The sequence below is a fragment of the Syngnathoides biaculeatus genome, chromosome 6, assembly GCF_019802595.1.
Source record: "Syngnathoides biaculeatus isolate LvHL_M chromosome 6, ASM1980259v1, whole genome shotgun sequence".
NCBI lineage: Eukaryota > Metazoa > Chordata > Actinopteri > Syngnathiformes > Syngnathidae > Syngnathoides > Syngnathoides biaculeatus.
The window spans coordinates 3,608,658-3,627,560 of NC_084645.1; the positions used below are offsets into that span (position 1 = coordinate 3,608,658).

Consider the following 18,903-nt stretch of genomic DNA (forward strand, 5'->3'; position numbering starts at 1 on the left):
TAGATTAGGTACTACGTTTATGTGAGGCGGATTGATACAACGCGGAGTGATACAAGGCACGTCCCCAGCGCAACAAGTGGAACAATAAAGCATAAAACAAAAAAAAACATTTATTGGTTAGTGGCACAACATCAACCAATGAGAGCACGTAAGGCAACTTCCCTTGTCCCACCCGTTTCCTTGTTGTTGACGTCTCATCCATCCTGTTGACTGGCTGCATATGTACTGTATCTTAGTCCTGTGTTTGTGATAACTTATTTTTTTAAGCGATAGCATTTTTTTGATTATGTACTGCACTGTAATACTGTAGCACTTCAGCATTGTAGCCCAGCGAAAGCTTCCTCCGCGGCACCTGAGAGGTGATAACACTGCATGCACTCTTTTTATTTTTAGGACGCACCGGGGGGAATCAACCTCTTTGTGCAGCAAATGCCGCGGGGACCGCTGGGACCTACTGGGATGTCCTCCAGGGCACTTTTCACCATTTGGACCCTGGATTGTGTTTCTCACACTCGAGGACAAGGATTTTTGACCAGAAAACGCTGTTTTGAATAATTTCAAACAATATACACTCAGAAACGTGCCTCTGTATGGTGGTGCTTGTCAGTACGTGGAAAAAGTTTCTTACATGCCGCGCGCACGTTTGTAACATGGATGAAAACGTTTGATCATGCTTGCAGCCCCCAGACTCCCAGCTATTTTTCAGTCTTTTTTCATTCAGTCAAATCACATGCCTGCTTTATATACTTCTAATTGTTTCCCATCTTCATGAGACCCTTCAGAATCATATTCGTCACTTGAATTATCGGAAAATTCATCGTCGTTCTCGTTGTACTTGTATGTTCCTGTACGGCAGTCAGTTTGTTGTTCTCGGTGTGACGCCATGCATCCTCTCAGGAATCTTAACTGCGTGCTTGGGTTTTTGGGGGGAATTTGTAGCTGTGCAATAAGTTTTTCCCGATAATCAACAAATGCAAATGTTTCTGTCACATCTGATTTTAGATTCGAATTCAAATAAAAAACTGTATAAGTAAAAGGCAATTTGAAGACTTTCCATGCCCTTTAGGCACACAGCATTGTGTCTTCTCTTAAACAGTACTCCCTGGTCGCCATTGCTGAACTTTGCAAATTGTACACACTAGTAACTGCTCCTGCTGTGTTTCCACAAGACTGCCGAGTCCCATCTCTCTCTCTGTCTCTCTCTCTCTCTTGCGCACACATACACACGGCGAACGAGAGACTCATAGACGCTTTTCGTTCACTCACCTGCAGCATTGCAACATGATGATCGGAAACACCATCCTTCAAGACTTACGCGTATCTGTCCTCTTCCCAAAAAGGCCTTTTTCATGCATGTTGAAAACGTGCGCCCGACATCTATGAATTTCTTTCTCCAGGTAAAGATGAGCAACACCAGACAGAGGGACGTTTCTGAGGGTGTATATATTTTTTTATTTTTCGAAGCAACCTTTGCTGGCCAAAAAGCCTCGTCCTCAAGGGGGAGAATCACAATGCAGGGTCCAACAAGGAGAAAAGCACCCTGTCGGGAATCCTGGAGGACATCCCAGTTGGTACCACAGTGCCCATGCAATTTGTTGTACAAAATGGTTGATTTTTCCCGCTGGATCCCAAAAAAGATAAACGTGCATGCATAGTCACTAACTCTCGGGCGCCGCAGAGGAAGCTTCCACTGTGGCACAAGGTTGAGGCGGTATTGGAACTACATAATCAAAACCCTAACCGTCTTCTTTCTTTATTTCCAAAAACAATTTCAGTTTTGTTGTGGTTTATTTGAATAAAATCTTGGCTCCTCCAGCTATCTGCTTTATACAGTGACACCACACCTCAATTTAACTGTAACTGACAGTGCGAAGTATAATTGTCATCTGCATAGCTATGATCGTGAAAATTACAATTTTTACAAATTTCACCGAAGCGTAGCATTTAAAGGCTCAACAGGTGGGGTCCAAGAACTGACCCCTGAGGGACTGCACGGGTCATTGCCATTTGTTTGTGATTGAGCACTTCCAATGGTCACAAAGTAGTTTCTTTCCTCCTGAAAGGACCTGAACCATTTTGTCCTACCCCTTTTTCCAACCTGTTCAGCAGCACGTTATTAGAGGGGGGCTATAAATCTACAAAATGCTGGGAATAAATTCAAATTAACCACATACCCATAAAAACTACATTTTTCAACATAATTTTTCATTTAGAGTTGGGTTCTCTTGGCTACTGGCATATATGTGAAAAATGTGAAAATCGCAACTTCCCTGACACTATATCCAATAGCTGAATGTGAATAGCCTGACATGTGTCAGACATACAAGGATGCATACTGAATATTTCTGCAAAATAACGATTTTAAGGTATTAATTTAATATTATATTAATACATTATATATTAATATTTGATATAAGATAATGTACTTCATAAAATGAAAGTAGCCGCAAAAAGCAAAATCATAGAGAGAAATAACATTTAGATATCTTCTTGTACATGTACAATAAAGCTTTATTTAAATTCATTCCTGGGTGTTTTTCCTCCAAAAAGGCATTTATGGCCTCCCCCTAATGTTATGATCTACCGTATCAAAAGCCACACTCAGATCTAACAAGACCAAAATTGACATCTTTCCTGAGTCAAAATTCAATTATATATCATTTAGCACTTTGATAAGAGCAGATTTTGCACTGTGATGAGTCCGGAAACCTGATGGAATTTTGTAAAAAGTCAATTTAAATGAAAAGAATTACCGAGTTGATAGAAAAAAAAATTCTCAACAATCTTGACTATGAAAAGAAGATTTGAGATGGTCTATAGGTTGCTAACATGGAATCGTCCAGTGCTCTGTTTTTTTTTAGAAGAGGCTGAGCACCACCAATTTTAAAGAGTTTTGGGAAACTTGCCAGGCTGAAGTGAGCAATTGATTATTTGCTGAAAATCAACTAGCACTGACTTCACAATAATTTTGAAACTTAGATGAGTGTAGGGACTTTGAATGTTGGGACTATGACAGGAAAAGCTCAGGAGTTGGTTGACATGATGATAAGGATAAAGGTTCTGTGCATCCAAGAGAGCAGGTGGAAAGGTAGTAAGGCTAAAAGTTTAGGAGCAGGGTTTAAATTATTCTACCACAGAGGAGATGGGAAGAGAAATGGAGTAGGGGTTATTTTAAAGGAAGCGCTGGCTAAGAATGTCTTAGAGGTGAAAAGAGTATCAGATAGAGTGATGACACTAAAATTTTAAATTGAGGGTGTTATGTATAATGTGGTTAGCGGCTATGCCCCACAGGTAGGATGTGACCTAGAGTTGAAAGAGAAATTCTGGAAGGAATTAGATGAAGTAGTTCTCAGTATCCCAGACAGCGAGAGAGTTGTGATTGGTGCAGATTGTAATGGACATATTGGTAAAGGAAACAGGGGCGATGAAGAAGTGATGGGTAAGTACGGCATCAGGAAAGGAACTTTGAGGGACAGATGGTGGTGGACTTTGCAAAAAGGATGGAGATGGCTGTAGTGAACACTTATTTCCAGAAGAGGGAGGAACATATAGTGACCTACAAGAGCGGAAGAAGAAGCACGCAGGTGGATTATATTTTATGCAGACAATGTAATTTGAAGGAGATTACTGACTGTAAAGTAGTGGGAGGGGAGAGTGTAGCTCAACAGTATAGGATGGTGGTGTGTAGGATGACTCTGGTGGTGCGTAGGAAGATTAAGAAGACAAAAGTAGAGCAGAGAACCATGTGGTGGAAGCTGAGAAAGGAACAATGTTGTGCGGCCTTTCGGAAAGAGGTGAGAGGCTCTCGATGGACAGCAGAAGCTTCCGGAAGACTGGACTACGACAGCCAAGGTAATCAGAGAGACTGGCAGGAGAGTACTTGGTGTGTCTTTTGGTAGGAAAGGGGAGAAGGAGACTTGGTGGTGGATCCCCCAAATACAGGAAGTCATACAAGGAAAGAGATTAGCGAAGAGTAAGTGGGACACTGAGGAGAGACGAAAGGAGTACATCGAGATGCAACGTAGGGCAAAGGTAGAGGTGGCAAAGGCTAAACAAGAGGCATATGAAGACATGTACACCAGGTTGGACACGAAAGAAGGAGAAAAGGATCTCTACAGGTTGGCCAGACAGAGGGATAGAGATGGGAAGGATGTGCAGCAAGTAAGGGTGATTAAGGATAGAGATGGAAATGTGTTGACTGGTGCCAGTAGTGTGCTAAATAGTTGGAAAGAATACTTTGAAAAGTTGATGAATGAAAAAAATGAGAGAGAAGGAAGAGTTGAAGAGTCAAGTGTGAAGGACCAGGAAGTTGCAATGATTAGTAAGGCGGAAGTCAGAAAGGCACTACAAAGGATGAAAAATGGAAAAGCAGTTGGTGCTGATGACATACCGGTTGAGGTATGGAAGCAATTTGGATGGCTGTGGAGTTTTTGACCAACTTATTCAACAGAATACTAGCGGGCAAAAAGATGCCTGAAGAATGGAGGAAAAGTGTTCTCGTTCCCATTTTTAAGAACAAAGGCGATGTTCAGAGCTGTGGGAATTATCAAGGAATAAAGTTGATGAGCCACACAATGAAGTTATGGGAAAGAGTAGTGGAGGCTAGACTCAGGACAGAAGTATGTATCTGTGAGCAACAGTATGGTTTCATGCCTCGAAAGAGTACCACAGATGCATTATTTGCCTTGAGGATCCTAGTGGAAAAGTACAGAGAAGGTCAGAAGGAGCTACATTGTGTCTTTGTGGATCTAGAGAAAGCCTATGACAGAGTACCAAGAGAGGAACTGTGGTACTGCATGCGTAAGTCTGGTGTGGCAGAGAAGTATGTTAAAATAGTACAGGACATGTATGATGGCAGCAGAAAAATGGTGAGGTGTGCCTGAGGTGTGACAAAAGAATTTAAGGTGGAGGTGGGACTGCATCAGGGATCAGCTCTGAGCCCCTTCCTGTTGTCAGTGGTAATGGATAGGCTAACAGATGAGGTTAGACTGGAATCCCCTTGGACCATGATGTTCGCAGATGATATTGTGATATGCAGTGAAAGCAGGGACCATGCAGAGGAACAATTAGAAAGATGGAGACATGCACTGGAAAGGAGAGGAATGAAGATTAGTAAAAAAAAATATATGTGCGTGAATGAGAAAGGTGGAGGGGGAAGAGTGAGGCTACAGGGAGAAGAGATAGCGAGGGTGGAGGACTTCAAATATTTAGGGTCAACAATCATGAGCAACGGTGAGTGTGGTAAGGAAAAACGGGTCCAAGCAGATGGGAACAGCTGGCGGAAGGTGTCTGGTGTGTTATATGACAGAAGAGTCTCTGCTAGGATGAAGGGCAAAGTTTACAAAACAGTGGCCATGATGTACAGATTAGAGACGGTGGCACTGAAGAAACAACAGGAAGCAGAACTGGAGGTAGCAGAAATGAAGATGTTGAGGTTCTCACTCAGATAGGATTAGGAATGAGCTCATTAGAGGGACAGCCAAAGTTGGATGTTTTGGAGACAGGATTCGAGAGAGCAGACTTCGATGGTTTGGACATGTTCAGAGACGAGAGAGTGAGTATATTGGTCGAAGGATGCTGAGGATGGAGCTCCCAGGCAAAAGAGCGAGAGGAAGACCAAAGAGAAGGTTGATGGATGTGGTTGAGGGAAGACATGAGGGCAGTTGGGGTTAGAGAGGAAGATGCAGAAGTTAGGGTAAGATAGAAAAAGATGACACGCTGTGGCGACCCCTAACCTGACATGCCGAAAGGAAAAGAAGATGTTTTAATACAATAACTTTTTTGTCACCTTTAACAAAAATAAATAAAAATAAAATCACTCTGTATAATTTCTTTACACTGAAAAAATGACTTGAAAATTGTCCCAGTTGGACACATAAATTACATTTTGCTGATGTTGCCTCATTTAAAATATTACAGCTACTTTCTGTGAACCACGTCTCATTTGATTAAAAAAAAAATCCAGATCATAGGTTCTAACCCTGCTAAAAATTCTCTTTAGAAATTCTATAGAAATCTATCGAATTCTATACAATTTCTACAGAACAACTTGTTCTATGGAACTCTGGCTGTGATTTTGTATAGAATTTCTACAAAACAGAATGTTTTCTATAGAAATTCTATAGGACTTGGGTCCTAAAGTTCTATAGTTCTTTAGAAATTCTTCACAGATGTTCTATAAAAAATTACCAGGGAATGATGTCATTTATCAACATTGATTGTTGCCCACTAACCTGATATTAAAACAAGCTAGTCTCTCAGTGATAACTGGAGACAATGGTTTGATAGATTTAAATGTTATCCTCATTAAGTTTGTAGTTCTACATTTCTGTGCCATATCCATTTGACGAACTTTGTCCCTTGTAATTACAGGGATGAAAAATGCCTGATCTCGATAGGGCTCTGAGTTATTCTGGAAAAGACAAGGGAAAATATCAGTTAGAATTACATGGGTCTTAGTGGATGGTGGTTTGAGGTGAGGGGGGATGGGAGGAAGATCTTCGCGTGGTATGGCCTGGACTCCAACATTGATAATAGTCTTCAATCTATCCATCAGATCTAACATTCCTTTCAGGCTTGGCGAGGGGGAACCAACTACTGCAGATTGTTTGGTTGTCTTCGTTGTAGAAGGGCAAATCTGAGGTGTTAATGGCTCCAATGAGGCAGGTAGCGGTGTGGGAGATTTAAAGTGGTGGCTCATTCCATTTGTCATTTGCTCCTCCAATTGTTTGGATGTCACAAATAAATGTCTGCACCTTGTCTGACCTTGTCTCCTGTTCCTCCAAATGTTTGGAAATAGCTGCATTGTTTTGTCCTTGATTTTTGGAAACATTTTCTTTTCAGGGCGATGAATGACGTATTCAGTAAAAAATGTTGGCAGCCAACAACTTAACTCCTTGTCTCTCTAGACAGAAACCGTCTTCTTTGTTAAGATGTCTACGCTCACTAAAATTGCAGAAATTTCAACCAATGTCATGGGTAGTGCAGTACAGACTTTGCTTAACAACAACAAACAACAACAACCCTAACCCTAACCATTCAATTGCTGGAGCCTCGAGAAACCTTCATTTCCTAATCATACAAATAGGAGCGGTCCACTTATAAAAACCTCAGCATCCAAACATTGAACTTTTGTTAGATCAATGAAATGTCACTTCAGTACCTCTGATTGCTCCTTAAGAAAATACAGGCCCCCTCTGTGTATAATGACAGATTTTACAGTTGGATACTGATCAGTGATCTCCAGGATTTTTTCAGAGGTAAACGTGTCATGAGTAAAACATAGTACTTTTGTGTTCCTCTTACTTTAAAAGTGTTCCACATCCTTGACGGCTCCATCACCAACTATTAATGTTTGGGGTCCTTGTTCATGTAATGATGAAACAACTGATTAGCCACTATAAAGAAAAATACAGTCCCACAGGTTTAAAAGTATCCAGGAATTGCTGCTTTTAATATTTGTATTTATGAAAAACGGACTTTTCAGCTAAAAAAAAATGTCAACAGAGGCAAAGCAAGTAGGGCAGGGGAAAAAAACTATCTGCACTGTACCAGAAGCAAGCTTTGCACACACATCAGCAATCAGTGCAAGAGCCACCTTATTGGCTCCTTACGCCACCTACACCTTATTCTATTCATTATGCAAATGATATATTTTTTCATCTATTGTCAGAATATATTGTGATTTCCAGGCTATAAGATGCAACTTTTTTTCCCAGGTTTTGATCCCTGTGTCTCATATGGACATGCTTATTTATGATTTTCTCCCCCCCGGGTTCACGAGGTTTTGGTGGGCAATAAATATAGACCTATCACATTAAAACCATTGAAATTGCAATGTACACTTTCACGGGGAATGTTTGCCATTGAGTTTCATCACCTTTCCTTTTAACACCTCACGGGCTGCCACATGGGCTCATGATGGGTTTCTGAATCGGAAGAATTTGTCACAAGTGATGTTTTCCTTTTTTTTTTCCACTTGCAGTCAGACATGCTGCGTTCCCTTTCCACAACTCGTCCAACCGTCAACAGTGAAGATCTGCTAAAGGTCCAGAAGTTCACAGAGGACTTTGGGATGGAGGGCTGAGTGAATGATCCACTGCAGCCCCACCCCCTACCGAACCCCTCCATACAATCCTCAATAGCCTTTAATCTCCTTCCTGCACTTGGTCAATTGCCCCTCGTGGATTTCAAAAGAGAAAGAACAGTGACAAGGCTTTTCAACCCATAGAATCATCCAGTCTACTTGTTTTTAATCCTTGGAGAGTACTGACCAAATGCTGCAACAGAAAATTTGGTCAAACTATCTATTTTAGATAATGCACCCCTTAAAAAGCGGCCTCTGCAAACAACACACTCTGATTTGTCGAGATATGATTTAAAGGAGGACTTTGTTGAAAAAAATGGGAATGGGAGCACACATTAAAGTTTGTAGATGAGGGTTCACTGTTTCTTTTAATGGAAAAGTTATCCACAGATTTTGCCTAGAAACATCTCTAAATTGGAAACTATTATCGAAATTCTTCTTTCGCTCGGACATTCCATTGACCCCCGGCTGGAAAACAATCAGCGTTTGCCACGTCTACAGTGCTTCCTGTTCTGACCCCATTGCTTGTGGATACGGGTTTCCTGAACAGAGAACGTCCAACATCTGGCATTTTGTGGCCGATTTTTTGTAAAAAAAAATTGCAAACAAACAAAACAAAAATGCTATTCATACTTATATTAATAATAATAATAATTAAATTTCCCCATAGGAGTTTAAAGAACGACAAATTTTCGTGCGTTTTCTCATTGTTGTTACAGTCTGGGGCACAACATGCTGGCATCTTGGTCGAGCTCGAAAGAATGGTCTGGAATGCTTAGCCCCGGTGATGTCACGGGGCATGGTCAAGGATCTTTCTTCCAGATCTGGTTGTGAAAGCTGGCACATATCCAGATATTGCGTGGCTTTCAAAAATGCTCTTTATTTTCATTTTTTTTTTCAATTAATGTCCAAAACATATGCGCTGTATTTTCACGGCTATAAGGCACACCGTATTAAAAGGCGCATCCTCAGATGCAGGTGCAATTCCAGTATTTAACACACATACAAGGTGCACCGTATTATTAGGCGCAGGCAAGGTGGCGCTCGCGAGACAGTGAGGCACAATTGCACCTTTATTTTTGTGAGCAGACAACAGACAACAGACAGACAAGAAAATGATAAGCGAAAAAATAATTGACACAAAACAATCACTTCAAATGTTATTTACATCCACGTTTAGCACCGCAAAGGATATAGCTATATAGCAACATTAGTTTAGAGCACATGGGAGGATCCATGCACGCTATTTAAAAAGGTACCGGATAGGAGTTCAGTGGTACGTACTTTACTGACATACTTAACAGTGTAAATCGGGAGTTCAGTTGTACTTTATTTAAGTATCTAACTATCTAGCTATACAGTATAGCTGTATAGAGATACTAGCTGAAACCATACGGTAGTGTGTATGCACGCTTTTTAAATACTTAAAGTAAAACAAAGTTCACTGTTAACAATGTTAAATACTTCATTAAAGTACAACCGAACTCAAATTTTCCTCCGGGTGCCTTTTTAAATAGCGTGCATACATGCTACCGGATGCTTTAAGATAGTATCGCTTTATAGTATAGCTACATTATTAAATATGCTAATTAAGTACAACCGAACTCACTGCATATATGGTATATCCCACACCACTCGCAACTTCACTTTGCTTACCCTGTTCACGTCAATGTCCAGCGAATGAAGTTGCTTTGTTGTTTTTCTTTCATGGCGATTGTTTGTTCTTTGTTAATTAATCCATTGCTCGTCTTGTTCTTCCAACTTGGGCCACCTCATCTTGTTTCCACGGAAGTTCAGCTTGGTCTTTGCGACTTGGAAAAGCTCATTTTCCTACTTCCTCAAGTGGAAACACACGTGAGCACAAACATCCACAATCCTTTCAAAATTGTAACAGCACTTACCGGCTGCCTCTTAATGACGTTGTGTTCGCCATTTGTCATTAATCCATTGCTCGTGTTCTTCCAACTTGGGCCACCTTGCCTTGTAATCTCCCAGTATAACAGCAAGCTCATTCATTAGCTGGGCTTGTTTATTCACGGTGATTGTTTGCTCTTTGTAAGCTTAGCTCTTTGTTGGTTCCATTTTTGGAGGACCTTAGCCAAAGCTATGTTGTTTAGCACAAAACACATACTGGATTGTGTATCTTCTGGGGGGCGAGCCTTTAGCGTCCTCGTCGCAACCACACTTTCTACTGTAACTTCCACATGCTGTCCTCTCACAGGTCTGCTTTTCCTTTATATAACTAACATGTCAGCAGGAATTCTTCCAGTCGGTTACAAATTTTGGACAACAGATCAAGTATAAGGCGCTCCCGATTATAAGGCGGCCTGTCCGTTTTGGAGGAAATTCAAGAGATGTAAGTGCGCCTTGTAGCCGTGAAAATATGGTAATACTAATAATGTTTATTGTACATAGAAATTTTGGACAAACTCCTCCTTTAAGTGAAAGATTGTACATTCAGTTGCTATTTTGGTTCAATTTGCATTGAAGAATGACAAACACTCAAAAAATTTTATTTAATGCCTGTCTTAGTGTACGTCATATTATTTCGCTATTTGATGAAGGACATTTATATATCAATGCTGCCTTGATTATTGCTATGTGCATCAGGTGTTTTACTGTTACTGGTTGATACTTTAAATACTAATTGATACGAAAAAGCCTATACAGCAAAGTCCGCCTCTGATGGTAAAATGTACATGTGGAAGAAATTTTTTGAAAATACCTCTGTTAATGAAAGAAAAGCCCACAGTGGTCAATCTTCTTTTTTTCACATTTTCCACATTTCTCCTCCTGAATCTGAGATTCGACTTCCCGAGAGACCTTCCTCTCGAGTACCCCTGAATAGACCTTACCAGAGAGGCTTAGAAGTGTGATTCCCCTGTAGTTGGAACACACATAGGGGGACCTTCACCCCAATCTGCCAATGCAAAGACACTGTAACCGATGTCCATGCAATGTTGCAGAGGCATGTTAACCAAGGCAGCCCCACAATATCCATAGCCTTTCAGAAATCCAGGCGAATCTCATCCACCCTCAGGCCCATGGAACCAGGGAGCTTTTTGACTGCCTCGGGGACCTCAACCCCAAAGACAGGAGAGCATGCCTCACAGATCCCAGACTCTGCTTCCTAATGGGAAGGCATGTTGGTACAATTGAGGAGGGCTTCAACGTATTTTCCCCACTTACTCGTAACAGCCTAAGTCGAGGTCAGCAGTGTCCGATCTCCACTACACAGTGTTATTGATGTACTGCTTCCCCCTCCCTGAAACGTTGTATGAAGGACCAGAATTTCCTCAAAGCCGTCTGGAAATCTTTCTCCACAACTTCAGAAAATTCTTCCCACGTCCAAGTTTTAGCCTCAGTGACCTCCACAAATGTGTTCCGCTTGACCAAGTGATACCCATCAGATGCCTGAGGAACTCCTACTTCAGCTTCTTCTTTTGCCGTAGGAGGGACTCTTTTTGATGGGGAATTCTCCAAGACATTCACAGCAGATCATCACAAAACGTTTGGGCCTGCCAGGTCAGGCCATTTTCTTCCCCACCATTGAAGCCAAAACACCACCACATGGTAATCAGTTGACACTGACGCCCCTCTCTTCAACCGAGTGTCTAAAACGTGACTGCAAATCTGATTAAACAACCACAAAGTCGATAATCCAACTTTGGCCTGGATGTCCTGGTGCCAAGTGCACAAATTGACACACTCGTTCTTGAAATAGTGTTCATTATGGACAATGTGTGATGAGCACAGAAGTTCAATAACAGACCGCCACTAAGGTTCTGATCAGGGTGGCCGTTCCTCCCAAAAACGCCCTTCCAGGTCTCACTGTTTTTGCCCAGTTTCCAAGTGAAATTATGGAATCCCCAATGAGAACACTCTCTTGCACCCCCTCTAAGGACAAAAAGGTTGGAAACTCTGAACGCCTGTTTGGTGTATAGGCATAAGCAGCAGTCCAGACCCGTCCACCCACCCGAAGGTGGAGGGAAAGTACCCTCTCATCCTCCACGGTGAACCCCAATGTACAGGTGCTGAACCGGGGGCTGGGGTGGGCCATAAGTATGCATATTTGGTTGATAGTTCTTCGGACGGAACGACGCAGCGTCTGACGACCAAGCGTCGGCGGCGGGGCCACTCGCGACCTTTGGCAAGCATTCACAGCGGCCGGTCGCTTGCCAGAGCTTGCTACTCAGACTCCGCGTCATTCTCGTCCAAAGAACCATTCCAATATTCAACATTATTTACAGCCAGAGGTTCAAATCTGTATGGACGTATTCCTCTGTCTTCCTGATCAACCAATACTGCTATTTCTTCATCAGATGAGGATAAATCCGAGAAATCAGCGCTGGCCACAATTGTTTCCCAACATAAGCGAGCCTTTGTTGCCGCGGCTATTGCGTCACATCCGCGCACGTAGCTCATGTGGCTCACCAAAATGACGGCGCCCATGAAAATTCGTAGTTGCTGATAAAAATCTTCTCAAAACACCATTAAATGGGAGAGGATTAACATCACATTGTCAAGGTACAGTACATATGACATGACCTATTGGATACATTGTTAATGCAAACCACTGGAATTTCCCTTTAACGCATTTGTCTATAATTTTCTTCATTTTCTCCTGAGACAATGCAGTACTTTGCCTCCTCTGATCCATGTTTAGTGTGGTGCACACCGTGTCACTAGTGATTGTCAGTTGTCACGCTTTAAAATAGACCAGCTGATTGACAAGTTTGAAGACACCTGTAATGGTCGTGAGAGGACATACCTTGTTTGAACATGTCCTTATGGAATAATTCTTTCTCCCGGTAACATCATTTTTGCCCAGGGCTTTTTCATGAGTGTTTTTTTTAAATAATTAACTACAATTCAAAAAGAAATTCCGTTTTTCATCAGTTTCTTTTCATTGACTATTAGATTAAGTTATTTCTGTGACCGCTGTATTTTTTTTTTTCATTAACTGATGAACGCCAACAATTTTGCCCACGTGTGTAAAACCTGTTACTAACCATTCAAAAACTTTACATTGCACATTTCATGTCACATACTATTCAAGCAGTACTTTGTTAATGCATTGATTACATCTTTTCTTCTCACGGCCTATTTGTTGATGTTGTTGCACTGACATTTTTCTCATAAATGTTTTTTCTTTTTTTTTCAAAGGAGCTGCACAAACAAAAAGTTATTGTAGCAGTTTCTGCTGATCATTTGGTCCACACATTACATACACCTCCTTCAACATAACAGTATTTAAGCTCTCAATTATTACTACAGAATAGTTTAATTGATGAGTCATAGTGGATCCTCAAGTTTCTCCTCTTGGAGAAGGCTTAGAGTCACATAAGCTCTAAAAGATTGATGGTCTATTTCAACTTTGTATCCCTTTGTTAGCTATTATAAATTGACTGGAGAGTGAGCCCTCACATGAACTAGAACTTAGATATCTCAAGGTTGAAGTGATAAACTATGTTTGCAATGAGAGTAACCGTGAATTGTTTTCATTAATTGTCATTGTAGGGTCCCATTAAACAAGTCGTTGTGAACATTACTATTATTTTAAGGTGCATCAATAAAAAATAACATTTCAGTTGTCTGTTCAATGTTGTCTGGAACAAGACACAAACTTCATTTTAGTCACATTTAAGTGAAAAGGGAGGGCTATAAGCTTTATTCCCCATTATATAATACTTTATTCATTAATTTTCTGAGCCGCTTATCCTCACGAGAGTCGCAGGAGGGCTGGACCCTATCCCAGCTATCAACAGGCATGAGGCAGGGTACACCCTGAACTGGTTGCCAGCCAATCAAAGGGCACATGGAGATTGACACTTAATACTGTTGATAACACATACTAAAGTCTTAATAATATAAACTACTTTACACTGTTTAACTTAAACATTTTTTGCATTAAATATTTGTGCATAATGCAGTTTATCCACTGTATTACACATTAATGGCCAAGCCTTCAAAAGAAGCATCTGACTCATCTCCAATCTGAAAATGAGCCATAGTAGCTTCCTTTGATGTATTGCTGTGGAACTCATCATTGATGACTTGGTCCAGTTCCAGTGCCTCTTGCATTAGATCATGAACATCCCATCTTGCTCCCAACGCATGTCATCCTTTGTGCCATCCATGGTGTTTGTGAGGAAACATTTTTTTAATCCCAAGGTTTTGGGTTGCGCAGCGTAGCCTCTCGCCCTCCACGGCTCCAATCTGTATCAGTTTCATTATGGCGTCAGGTGGGTATCTAAATGTGAGCTCAAACTACGTAGAAAGGAGTGTAATTGGCAAATTTTTTAAAAAGCGAGCATTTTAATAGTGTGCGATCTCCAATTTTTTTCTTATGTGCCCATGACGGTCGTACTACGTAGTTTGAGCTCACGTTGTTTTGATACCCACTTGAAGTCATTGACCTATCGTTGTTTCGGACTGCCCCGCAACTTCCGGGTTTGCAGCATCATCAGGACGAGTGATGACACATTTCTTTTAAAGGCAGCTCCACAACTATCCGTTGTATTCGACATTTTATGTCTTAGTTTAATTTAAAACAAACTCACAGGGAGTCATTTTTGATCTCTGGTGAAGTCGCAACAAAAATGCTCTGCTAACGATCGTAAAATGCAAGTGCCCTTTAGGAGAGCTGAGAGCTCAGGTTGGGGGTGCACATTACCGAAAAAATATAAATGTGTAACAAAAGACATCGAATATCATATTGAAATGTATATGTATATATATTTTTACCACTCTCTGTACCTGTATACGACTATACAATGTGATTGTATTTTTTTATTTTTCATCCATAACCTAAATATAATGCGCTTTTAACTTTTGGAAAATATTTTTGGTAAAATTTGTGCATTATTTTGAGGAATTACCGTATTTAATTAAATCTTTAATTACAAAACCTTATAAATACTGCTCTACTTACAAGTATCGACTAACAAAACATTCACGTTACAAAAAGCCTCCCCAGAAAATTGTTGTCTCGTTATGAAAAATTCAGGATACGTTAGGAAAAAATTGCGCTGGATTCCACCGAATGTCAACATCCTGAACTGTATCTTGGTTTGAAAGCAGGATGATAGAGCTGCTATCCAATTGGCTACCGCCGGAGCATCTTCCTGGCATCACATTGGCTAGGAGCCATGTCAATCGTTATACACTTCCTGTATCTTCGTCACCGAATCTATTGTCAGACGCTCATTCACACGTAGTGTACAATTTTTTTTGTCGATTTATTCATCTTTTTTCACCATGGCCCCCAAGAAATTGATGGCAAATGATAAGTTGTTGTTTTGTTTATCAAAACAAGAAATCGTCAAGAAATATGAAATACATGCATGCATGTGGCTTCATTCTGCTGCTGCTCGACTTGAGAGGTTCAAAATGGAGGTTGAACCTCAAGTTGAGGAAATTGATTCGCTGAGAAAGGCTGACGACATCGAAGTGTTGGTTCAGGAGCACCACAAGGATCTTTCGATGAAAAGGAGCTGGAGGTGATGCATCACACAACAATGCAGGAGCAGTTTGCGGCGTTGAGGAGGAGGCAGCCACTATTCTGTCAGCCAGAATTAAAGTGTGACGAAATTCCATGACATTTCCGAATTTATTCAAAAAAATCATCCGGGAAATGTGTTAACTAGTCAGGCGATCGCTCACTTTGATAACGTTTGCCTTGCACATTTACGCATGATTCTTAAAAGCCGTCAAAGGCAAACATCCTTGGATTGGTACTTCACGAAACATTGAAAATTAATACTATTTGTTTTGAATTTATAGTTTGTGGAATTTAATCATTTTTGTGGAATTGTGTGCTTGCCTCTGCCACAACGCCAATGTTAAATGAATATACTTATGTATTATTCTTTACATTATGTACATTTTGAATGCTTATTTTTAAGGTAAATGAACATAATTTTGTATTATTCTTTACATTATTACATCCACTTCATCATCGTCACCGGGCTGTTTTTCCGCAATCCGCTGTTCACAAAGCTAATAACACATCTTCCATTCAAACATATTCCGCAGTGACCAGACATTTCGCTCCCTTATTAAAAGTTATTAAAATGGTTTTACAGATTTTATGTAGCAGACTGTGGATTCATTCATGCCATATAGGCATGCCACAAAAATGTAACTTCAGCCATTTTTGATCATATCCAAAAGTTTTATTTTTTTACTGATCGTCATTATCTTCCTCTTCTTGGATGCTCTGGATGAGGCTTTCGGATCAGCACAGTGCTTTGGCAGCATTGTGAACATGAGAAGTTATCGCACAGACAGTCAACAGCATAGAAAATGACGGAAAGGAAGAGTCAAGGGAAAGGGTGGAACGGAAGTTGCTGGGTGGGAGTTCAATGAAGCGGCGTTCACAAGATAAATCCACATGTGTTCTCATTGGTCGATGTCGCACCAGGGACTAATCATGTGTATTAATGTGTCTTCCCGCAATACTGTATGCTGCAGCATTTCGTTTGACCAGCCGGTACCTACAGTGCCTTGTGAAAGTATTCGTCCGCCTTGAACTTTTTCATACATCACACATAAAGATATAAAATTTTTATTTTTTTGTCAAGAATCAACAAGAAGTGGGACACAATTGTAAAGTGGAATGAAATTTATTGGATATTTTATGCTTTTTTTGACAAATAAAAAACTGAAAAACTCACTCCAGAAGTTCAATGAGGATCTCTGAATGGTCCATTGTTGACTGATGATGATAAATAGAATCTACCTGTGTGTAATCAAGTCTCTGTATAAATGCATCTGCTCTTTGGTAGTCTCAGTGTTTAAAGTGGAGAGAACATCATGAAGACCATTCATACACTGCACAAATATGTCCTTGAAGGAAGAGCGGCAAGAAGAAAGTCATTTCTCAATCATATCCATAAAAAGTCTCGTTTAAAGTTTGCCACAACCCACCTGATAGACACACCAAACATGTAGAAGAAGGTGCTCTGGTCAGATGAAACCAAAATCGAACTTTTTGGCCACAATGCAAAACGATATGTTTGGCGTAAAAACAACACAGCTCATCACCCTGAACACACCATCCCCACTGTCAAACATGGTGGTGGCAGCCTCATGGGTTGGGCCTGCTTTTCTTCAGCAGGGACAGGGAAGATGGTTAAAATTGATTGGAAGATGAATGGAACTAAATACAGGACCATACTGGAAGAAAACCTGTTGGAGTTTGCAAAAGACCTGAGACACGGACGGGGATTTATCTTCCAACAGGACAATGATCCAAAACCTAAAGGAAATCTACAATGGAATGGTTCACAAATAAACGGAGCCAGGTGTTAAAAGGGCCAAGTCAAAGTCCAGGCATGAATCCAATCAAGAATCTGTGGACAGAGCTGAAAACTGCTGTTCACAAATGCTCTGCATCCAACCTCACTGAACTCGAGCTGTTTTGCAAGGAAAAATGGGCAATAATTTCAGTCTCTCTCGATGTGCAAAACTGATAGAGACATACCCCAAGCGACTTGCAGCTCTAATTGCAGCAAAAGGTGGCGCTACAAAGTATTAATGCAAGGGGGCAAATAACATTGCACGCCCCAGGTTTTTATTTGTTAAAAGAGCAGAAAAAAATCCAATAAATTTCATTCCACTTCACGATTGTGTCCCACTTATTGTTGATTCTTGACACACACCCAAAAAAAAAAAATATATATATATATATATATATATATATATCTTTATGTTTGAAGCCTGAATTGTGGCGAACGTTTGAAAAGTTCAAGGGGCCAAATACTTTTGCAAGGCACTGTATCAGCTGCCTCGAGAGTCCCTCAGGCCAAAAATGCCCAATAGCTTCAGCTTTACAGCATCCCTCACTGTTGGTGTCAACCAACGTGTTCGGGGGTTGCCGCCACGACAAACACTGACCACTTTACGGCCACAACTGTGGTCGGCCGCCTCAGCAATGGAGGCATGGAACATCGTCATTGTCCCCCGCCTCCCCTGGAATGTGAGCAAAGTTCTTCCGGCGGTGAGAGTTGAAATTCCTTCTGACAGGGGAATCTACCAGCCGTCGCAAACAGACCCTCACAATAAGTTTGGGCTAACACCATTTGAGCCCACTGACCTCCAGGTGGTGATCAGTTTACAGCTCCGGCCTTCTCTTCACCCGAGTATCCAAGACATGCGGTCTTAAGTCCGACGAGATGACCACAAAGTTGTTCATTGCACTTTGACCGAGGGTGCACCTGGCACCAGGAGAACTAAAATCATAGTGTTTTTATTAAACTCTATGCTTACATTGTGTATAAATACTGTATGTTTCCATCATAACATTTGCACTGAATGCTTATTTGGTCTTTCAATATGAGCATCTTGAGTCCACCTGAGGTTGAAATACATGTTGCAGTATCCTCTCTGCTGTTGGAAAGATATGTGTTCTTTTCTCATGAGCAGGCACTTCATCATTCTGGCAGTTTTTGGAATGTACTAAAGATGAAGATTCAGCATCTGCTGGTTCTATGTCAACCTCTTGTGCAGAAGATGCTTCATGCAACATTTGTAATTAACGTACCTGACTGGTCCAACCTTCCCCATGACGATGACAAAAGGGTACCATACCAGACGCACCTGCCAAAACGTCTAAAACGACTGGAGAAGTTTCACCACCCCTATCCTATCCAACCTCACCCCGGCGAACGTGGAAACTGCAAATAACTCCAATATTCCATGGCCCCTGCCTCCTCCTCCTCCCATCCATTTCATGCCCATCCTGGAATTTGAATCCCCCTCCCAACAACTGGCTGCAGCTATGGAAACGCTTGCGGCACACAGCCCAACAGACC

General features: G+C 41.1%; 1 protein-coding gene across 6 annotated transcripts in view; it reads left to right on the top strand.

Annotated features, from left to right (window-relative positions):
* The window catches only part of vps4a (vacuolar protein sorting 4 homolog A), a 160,112-nt gene that overhangs the window by 76,436 nt on the left and 64,773 nt on the right, over positions 1-18,903 (top strand). Inside the window, exon 11 of one of the 6 annotated variants that reach the window (XM_061822387.1) lies at positions 7,985-13,676. The exons of 4 other annotated variants lie outside the window; for them this stretch is intronic. In XM_061822387.1, coding sequence (XP_061678371.1) covers positions 7,985-8,086 — 102 coding nt within the window. In that variant the 3' untranslated portion in view covers positions 8,087-13,676. Of the gene's footprint in view, positions 1-393; positions 1,303-7,984; positions 13,677-18,903 lie in introns of those variants that run through there. One more of the 6 variants, XM_061822385.1, reaches the window with a different exon arrangement.